Source organism: Copadichromis virginalis, linkage group LG1 (genome assembly GCF_057382275.1).
Source record: "Copadichromis virginalis isolate Kocher_CV1m ecotype Utaka linkage group LG1, C_Virginalis_male_GT1.1, whole genome shotgun sequence".
Classification (NCBI taxonomy): domain Eukaryota; kingdom Metazoa; phylum Chordata; class Actinopteri; order Cichliformes; family Cichlidae; genus Copadichromis; species Copadichromis virginalis.
Window position 1 is genome coordinate 12,234,264 of NC_140618.1, and position 8,831 is coordinate 12,243,094.

The following is an 8,831-nucleotide window of genomic DNA, read 5'->3' on the forward strand; positions in this document are numbered from 1 at the left end:
GCTGCTATAAGCTTGACTTACCTGAAGAAATCAGTGCATTTTAGCAGGCCTTATATAACAGACCTGCACAAGTTTTACAAATAATAGTATTTTTGTACAATTCATGAATCTCAGGTAGCAGATCAAATATCAAAAGTTATAGTCAGTATATCTGGAAGAGCAAAAAAGCCCTGTTGTTTATACTAATAGATTTTTTTTCTATTTCCATGTTATCTCAATTTTTAACAGAGCTGGACATCCATGCAGTGACAGGCATTATAGTGGGTGTGTGCCTAGGACTGATATGCATCCTCCTTTGCATGTGTTTCAGCTTTCGTAACAGCAAATCCAGGTATGAGTTTTAGCACTCATACAGTGGCTTACTTGTTTTACTGCTTATGAACAAAAGGACACGTAAAATAGAATGTATCTGTGTGTTAATGTTTGCTCTAAATAGGGAGCTATCTGGGGTTCTGGACTCTACAGCTGTGATACCTCAGTATAAGAGAGGAGGCTGCCCCATTCCCTCCAACATACCAGAGTGCAGCAACAGCTATGAGTTGGAGACATTGATGCCAGCAGGTAGCCAAGAGTCTGGTCAACCGCCAGCAGAGGCCCCAGAAGAGCAGAGTCTGATGGCAAGTGATAATCCATTGAATGGGGAAGGTGATGCCCTTGCACCTGAACCCAAGGTCTACATCTTCAAGGGGAAAGTTTATTTTTAGATGGGCATTGGATATTTTCTCTCTATGTGTTGTATATATAGAAACTTTCCCCTTTTTTCATTTTTTTTCTTTATAACTCTCACATTTTGTTGAGGGAAAATACTGATTCTGGTGTTTCAACTATGTTGTTCATTTTATAGGCTGCCTGGAACGGCTCTGTAAGCCATAACTGGGCCAACAGAATCACAAGATACAAAGACACCCTAATAGAAGATTCTCCAACACTCGTGAATGGAGCTCTCAACATGCTAATCACTGATAATGGCATGGTAATTTATTGAACAAAATATGACTTACATTGTATATAAGGCAACAACTGTTCTCTCAAAGACTTTCTCCAACTGTATTTCTAAACCCAGCCGCACATCACATGTTGCTAAATCTTTCATGCTTACACCCTATTAAACTTTTAAATCAACGAATAATACATTTCAGAATGAGGTTAACAAAATTTGTAACTGGTGATTGATTTTACCACCTGAAATCATTATTTTCACTGCCAGATGCTATCATAAACATCAGGCTAATTAAGCTAAATTTAGCTGCGACAATTGACTTTTTAATGCATCCAGTCTCTAAATGAGGACTTTAATGTGCATTGGATGGCTTTAAACAGTAGATAATATTGTTTTTATAAAGTAAAATATTGTTTTCAAAGACTATGTCCCAAGTTGCACATCACCAGGGCAGCATATTCACCTCTTTGAGCTATAAAAAAAGAGGGGAAAAAAGCATATTTTTTGCATTTAATCTCAGCGCTAGTTAATTCCAACATTAATAATTTGTTTATTAAATGTAGTTAGTTAAGTACTTTGTTTTTAGCTGATGAAGCTAGTTAGCTGGGTATGCTAAGAAAAGTAACATCCTACATTAGCACAGGCATTGTGGGTAAATGAACAAATGAAGAACTGTCAGAGAATTCATTTGTTCGGGGTGATAAACTAATAAAAAGAAAATCTCATGTAACAGTGACACTGTTTCATTGCAGGAAGAAGATAATTTGAGTACATCCATGTGCAGTAACCAGGTTGAGGCAGAAGTCATTGTTCATTCTGAGCTTTTGGACACAGGGAGGGAGAAAGAAGAGGAGGGCTATCAAAACACAGATTCTAACACCACCTTGGGACCCTCATTGTCAGAGGAAAAGTATTCCTCTTTGAGCCAGCCGAGTTCGCAAGAAGAAGAGGAACATCTAGAAAAACTGTCACTATCCCAAAGCTCCTCAAATCTTCCCTCAGTAAAGCTGGTGGCTACTTACAATGGGGAAATTGAAGATACAGGACACCAGCTGACTGCAGACACAGCACCACATCAGGAAATGGGTCTAACCAATGGTTTCCATTCTCCTAAGATTGTGCTGAGGTCAGAGCGTCTGGAAAATGGGGACTCTAGACACTGTCCATCTGCAGCAGGGAAAGCCATCTCTCCTGGCCTGTCCCCTTCCCCCTTTGTCAGCACCGGACTTGTCCACTCTACCTCAGCAGCACACAGTTATCTGTGCCCATAGCCTCTGCATGCAGGGCATCAACCCCATATGGATTTTCTTTTATGTACCCAGGAAAAAAAACCCCAAGGATTATTTTTATGCACCTCATTATTAGCTTTCTTTCTCTTCCTTGCAAAGTTTTATAGGTACTTTGAATCCATTGTTTCATACTTGTGTATATAGAGTAAACATATACGGTATATTTTTAGTGGTAGAGTACTGTATATGGGTATGCATTCTCTATCATTGCAACCACAGTTTCCTCTGGGTCTTTCCTATCCATAGGAAGGAAAAAGATTTAACCAAGCAGACGGACATGAATTGGAGAAGGTATTTCTCACTGTGTCGTAAATGGCTCTGTTCCACTCAGGAATGAGAAAAGGCCAGGAATTTTCCGTGAGTGAGTGCTTGGACAGGTTATCATCACTGATGAATGGATTGGAAGCACAGGGTCTCCCTGGGTTTGGTAGTGTGGATGCTACTTTAGTGTGGCACTTAGGAATAAGCCTTAAAGAGTATCTTCACACTCTGCAAGTGCAGAACACCTGTGCCTCTCTCCAGCCACCTGCTGTCTCAGGGTCCACAGCCACACACACACACACACACATACACACACATACAAACACACAGAAAGCTAAAAACCTCGCTAATTGCATGTAAAATTCAAACAGTCATGTGTAAACACACATTTAGATACATTTCATGACTGGAATGTGGGGGTCTTAGGTGCCTAATTATTCTAGGTGCATTTATAACCTCTGTATATTTCTAAATATTACATTGAGTCCAAGTACAAAAAATGTCAATTGGAAACATATGAAGTATACAGATGTGGAACGTGAAGTATTCTTTTCCAAAATGCCATATATCCCTGTGGTGTGATTTTGTAATCCAGGGACAATTGAAAAGTAAAACATGTTTTCTTTTGGTTTTTATATGTCATTTATGGAATTATAGTATTTAGATGTTTATTTTGGTATTGGTTTGTGTTGATGGGAGTACTAGAGGAGGTGTTACAACTGTACATCTGTAGTCCACTCTCCTTTCTTTAGCTCCTAAATGGGGATGCACCATTGTCCCTACTATTGTCAAGATACTGTGCCATTGTGTCAAGATACTTTTTCCCCCTCTGTAAATGTATTTTTAATATGAAATACTTGCCACAATTCAAAGTATATAGTGTATTTGACTTGATTCTGCCTGACTCAAAATGTCCACAACTCTTTGCATTGATTTTGACAGACATCAACAAGATCAGCTAGAAAGGAAGGAAAAAATATACAGTGCTTAACAAATTTATTAGTCAGCCAAAAGTGTGGTTTATGCCATTGCTGAACCTGACTAACAGTACTGATACCTACCCAAATCTTTTTTTTCTGTAACGGACAGTATGTACAATCTCTAATTGAAATCATATTTCTTATGTTAAATTATAAATATTGTTGTTAGCAATGAATTTTCAAATTTACTATTATACAAAAAAAACAAGCTGAAGAATAGTAAAGCCAAATTACAGTTATCTAGCCTTCATGAACACAAAAAAATAGTTTTAGTGGTTGGATGTTATAATATGCTTTATAAATTTCTGATTTCTCAGAGATGTTCAGTGAGCTGGTCGACATTTGGGTATAAAAATACAAAAATTATATATTTAGTTTTCAATGTGTATTTAACAGACTTCTAAAATATTTCTGTTTTCTTGTTTTTATGACAGGTCATCTAATAAATTTGTTCAGCACTATATGGGATCCATTTTTTAATGGGTTTTTTTTATCTTTGAAATTGTTCCTTTTATATTCAATCAGTCATTTTCAAAATTAAAACGTTCATATTACAAGCAGTGATTCAGCATCGGTTCAAGGAGGGTAGAGACTGGTGCATCCCTACTTCTTATCAACAGCACTACCTCATTTATTTTCAGGACGGTTTCCAGTGTGATTTAAGTAGTTTTATGTAACTAGCACCTTTTGAGATCTTATTCTTAACTTGTCTGATTTTACAGCATTTAATATTTGAAGGAATAATCATCCTGCAGTGACTGTATGTGTTATTTCAAACTGGAAATTATGTCTCTTTAGTGCGTTGCAGCTTCCTCTCAGATTTCAAATAGATTGTGTCTGTCAGTGTAAAGTTACCCTTTCCTGCAACATTGCTCTACTGAAAAAAAAAAATACATAACCCTATGGCTTTGATGTGATGCATCTGAAACTCATCCACCCAGTGGCATGTGGTTTCAGAACTATACTTCCAGTCAAAGTAGAACCAAATACAGGAACGTTCTACCAGTTTCTGTAATCCGGTCATTCAATCCAATGTTAGGGTTTTTATTGGGTTCTAATGATAAACAAAATGTTGGATTATGACTTTTTTGAATTCAAGTTGCCCTAAATATAAGGTAAAATTGTGAAAATACTTGAAGCAGGCTATCAAATTGGGTTTTTTTCTTGCCTGCTTCAGGTCACTAATGTATAATAAGAGTTCTGGCCTGGATACTTAGTGCATGATGACAAGGACGTGCGACACTCATTACTCATCAGACAAAGTAATTCATAGCTACAGATGGCTCAAGTCTTTGCATACCTTTTACAACTTACATTTTCAAAAGGCTTTATCAGGTGCTTCACTTCAAAAAGAGAGTTTTTAAAATGATAATACTGTTCTGGGGGGACTTTTCTTTTTTTTTTTTCTTTTTTTTTCTGTAGATTCAACTCTAAAACAATAGCAGGTCCGCAGAGCTTGTGAGCAGTAATAATAATGTCATCTATCTCAAAATATAATCTTAGCATTGAGTCAAGCCCTGTTTATGATGTCTCATCTTCTCTCAGGTTGTTTTTCTAGCAGTGATAAAGGAGCTCAAATACTTCAGCAGCAGAAATGTAAATTGTTGTTTGTTGACATTAATGAAAAAAGCTCAGTGTGTTCAGTGTTCCTGCTAAAAATGCTTTCCTTGCCAAAATTTCTCAAAAAATTTTTTTGCCTTGACCTTTATCTACCCAACATCAAAGTATGACTGCCATTTATTTATTTATTTATTTTTCACATACAATAGCAGTCATTTACAGACAGAAATGAATGTGTGGAAACCCTGTGTGAAACATTGATTGGAAATTAATTAAGAAAGAAAGTGATATTTGTTGCATCTGGATGATTCACTGCCAGTTACAGAAATTATTATTACACATCTTCAAAATGCCACATTAAAAAGGTCTGGCACTCAGTTTAAGGTTTGTCTAACCCACTTAAGTGGTCCATAGAAGGCAAATCAACCAAATGCTCACATGGTAAAAAATTGCTGCTGCACTATTGTGCACACAAGTCTAAACTGGTAAGCATGTTTTACATGTGACCATTTTCCAAACAGTGATTTCCAAGCAGGTTTCCTTTTGCTAGTAAAGTAGCATACCTGCTATGATATACAATTTAAAGGTTTAGTGAACAATGCAGCCACAGCTTTCTGACTCGTGCTTTAAGATTTGCCTTTTATAAAAGTTAAAGCAAAGCACCAACTTTTTTTAAATTTTATTTTACACGCGAAATTCACTGTTACTGATCTCTACTTAGCGCCTACTCTAAGTAGGTATCCTTAAAAGGCATGTATGTCCTGAATACTGGCAGAAACATTCTCAAAAGCATTCCAGTTTGATATCTTCAGCATACCTCTCTCAGTCCAAGTCAGCCATGATGAGCCATGCTCAGAAAAGAAGTACTAATTCACTCATAATGTGCAACTTCTGTTTGGATAAGCTTTGTGTTTGGATGGAAATCACTGAATCAAGGCAATGTTAGAAAATCACAGTGAAAACGTACAATGACAAAAAAAAATCTTATGAGCAAAGATTTAATGAAGCTCACAACTATCATTTTCATTTTCAAAACACTGCACTGAATGTAGGTGCTGTTCTTTCAGACTCTATTGTCACTGCACATAAAGTGTAGCCATAGAGATGGTATATTCTCTATACCAATGCACCATTTTTTGTCATGGACAATTTAAAACAATTGAAAATTAGTTAGTTTGTGCTTGGGAGTTAATCAAGTAAAGACACCATCAGATCCACCATGAAGGAATTTAATTTCATGACGTTGCAGTTGCCAAAATCTTAGGTAGACATAGTTTAATGCCCCCCCCCACTTATGTATTAAGTCTTGATGCAGTAGTGAATTATTATGGTGTGTGGAGGTGACAGAGGATATGAAATGGCGATTAGCATAACCCTGCCTGCAGCATAAATGATGTATACTCTCCTAATAGGAGCTCTGTTAACACTATTAGCCACTCTTTTGAGTATATGTATAAAACCTTGGTTTCTTTGTACACCTTTTTGTTGGCTAGAACAATCACATTTCTAAAGAAAAATTGACTCATTCTCTCATTTTGTAGAGAAGATAATTACTTTGATAATTATGTTGATTTCGTCTTCTTTTTGTAAGGGTTAATTAAAACACTATACCTCATGTTGGTAACTTCATTTGATTCTGATCAGTCTCTTGATACTGCACATTTTGTAAACAAGTAGAACATTAAAGGTAAGAATACTGTTGTTTTGTTAGCCAAGTGTTTTCACAGAGGATGGGACTTGTGATTCATTTTACCTCAGTGTGAGTTTTTACTCATTATAGTGACTTGGATTGTCTAGTCCTGCACTGAGGAGTTCAACACATGAGAGGAGGGATTAAAGGAAACCATTCAAATGTTGTTTATTATTTGGCAATATGAGTAATTACCAAGATTTTCTAAAAGTTTAAAGGCAAAAATCATAAAAAAGGAAAAAAAAATGACTAAATCTGCTAAACTGTAAACTAAAGTATTTTTTTTCCTAGGGAGAAGGGCTAAAGAGAACCCCTCCTGAGGCAGGTTATACCTCTCAGTGCAGACAGATTTCTATAGAAATAAAAGTCTCTTCTCAACTCAGGTCTCCCATCTTTGCATAAAAGGATCATGCCTGCATATTCAATTCAGATACGTGTCATGTGTTGTCAAACAAAGCCTCATTTTGTCTTTTTGGGAATTAAATCAAGGAAAATCTTATGCACAGATGATACGTTGTTTTGTACAAATCACTCAGTGCATTTCTATCTCTAGCTTTTCTTTGTACGTTCTGGTGCTTTGTGGTGAGCTGCTTTGTCCAGTGATGTCACAATGTTGTACTTTTTTTGTGGTACATTATCTCTAGTTTTGTGTTTACCCACCCAGTTCTGCCTCTTTTATTATGTATGCACAGACTATAGTCATGTGCCACCAGCGATGCTCTGCAGCTACTCAGACACCTTTGTAATCATTGCGTGTCGAGCAAAATGTCATTAATCGCATATGCTAATGTAGAAGCAAATTGTAGGAGCACTTAATAGATTAGCATTTCATCTTTGGCCACGAGCAAATCTGGTCTGTCATCTTTACATTTCTAGAAGTGCAATTTTCTTAGTGTGTAAAACAAGAGATGGATTACTCAGTGTTAGTCATGGTGATGCTGGCCATGTGATAGATGCATTGCTATTTCAAAGGAATCAGTCACAGAATAGGTATTACTTGTGGTTTGTAGAAATATTTCCGCTGTGTTACCATATGTGAAAATGTCGAAACTCACAGCAACTGTGAGGACTTCTCTTCTGTAAATAAACATTTAAAAAAATACATATATAAACAACACTCAGTGTGATTCTGTGTCTATGCCAAATTGCATAAGGATTTTTTTTCCTATAACTTTTGTCAGTCAATTTTACTCTGTCTGATTTCTATTTCTGGCATTTGCATTCTGTAAAATGACTTTTAAGAAATTAGGGGAGCTCGCAGCATGTGAGCATGTGTTACACTCAGAGGTTAAAATTTATCCTATCTCCTAATGTTTGAGAGATGTAAAAAATAAGCTCAGCAGATGACTATGTGAATAAGGATGTAGCTAATTAACAATACTAAAATGTCTGTTCAGAACAAATGCATTAAAAAAACATCTACTTTTTTTATACTAGGTACAGTAGTACACTTATAACAGCAAAAGAAATCTGAAAGCAACACTTTCAAAGCTACTGCTACTGCCAATTTGTTTAGCTGACAGGACATATCCTTTTTTTTCCTTTTTTTTTTAAAAGTCCCCTAAAGAGTTTTAACATTCAATAATTATGAGGTGCCGTAATAGAGTGGATTTTTTTAAAAAATCTTGACATGAAGCAGGTGGCCCACCTGTAATTCTTTATGCTAATCTATCAAGAAACCTTTTGGATTTAGCTTAGTATTTAAATGGAGTTAAACTTATAGACATGTGTCTGTCATGTTGTGTGCTGTGGCAGGCAGAATGTAGGACTCAAACACAGGACTCAGAGACTGAAGGATTAACTTAAAGCAACAGCCTTTATTGCTGGGAGAACTTTCCACAAAATAAACTCACAAAAACAAACCAAAACCTTGAACATGGAAACTAGAATTAAACTAGACTCAAGAAACTAAGAAACATGAACTAGAATGAATCTAGAACACTAAGGGGACAAAACACAACACGGAGAGGGTACGAAACGACAGGGGAAAGACTGAGGACTAAGATACACAGGTAGGATCATGAGGGGATGGGGACCAGGAGGAAACACAGCTGGGACTAATCAGAAATAATGAGACGAGGGAAAGCAAAACTAGATACACTGATGTAGGA

At 36.4% G+C, this 8,831-nt stretch overlaps 1 protein-coding gene across 1 annotated transcript in view; it reads left to right on the forward strand.

Moving 5' to 3' along the window:
* The window catches only part of igdcc4 (immunoglobulin superfamily, DCC subclass, member 4), a 53,671-nt gene extending 50,835 nt beyond the window's left edge, over window positions 1-2,836 (forward strand). The window contains exons 17-20 of the mRNA XM_085451072.1: window positions 229-331; window positions 437-617; window positions 845-973; window positions 1,693-2,836. Coding sequence (XP_085307198.1) covers window positions 229-331; window positions 437-617; window positions 845-973; window positions 1,693-2,211 — 932 coding nt within the window. The 3' untranslated portion in view covers window positions 2,212-2,836. The remainder of the gene's footprint in view (window positions 1-228; window positions 332-436; window positions 618-844; window positions 974-1,692) is intronic.
* The last annotated feature ends 5,995 nt before the right edge of the window (window positions 2,837-8,831 follow it).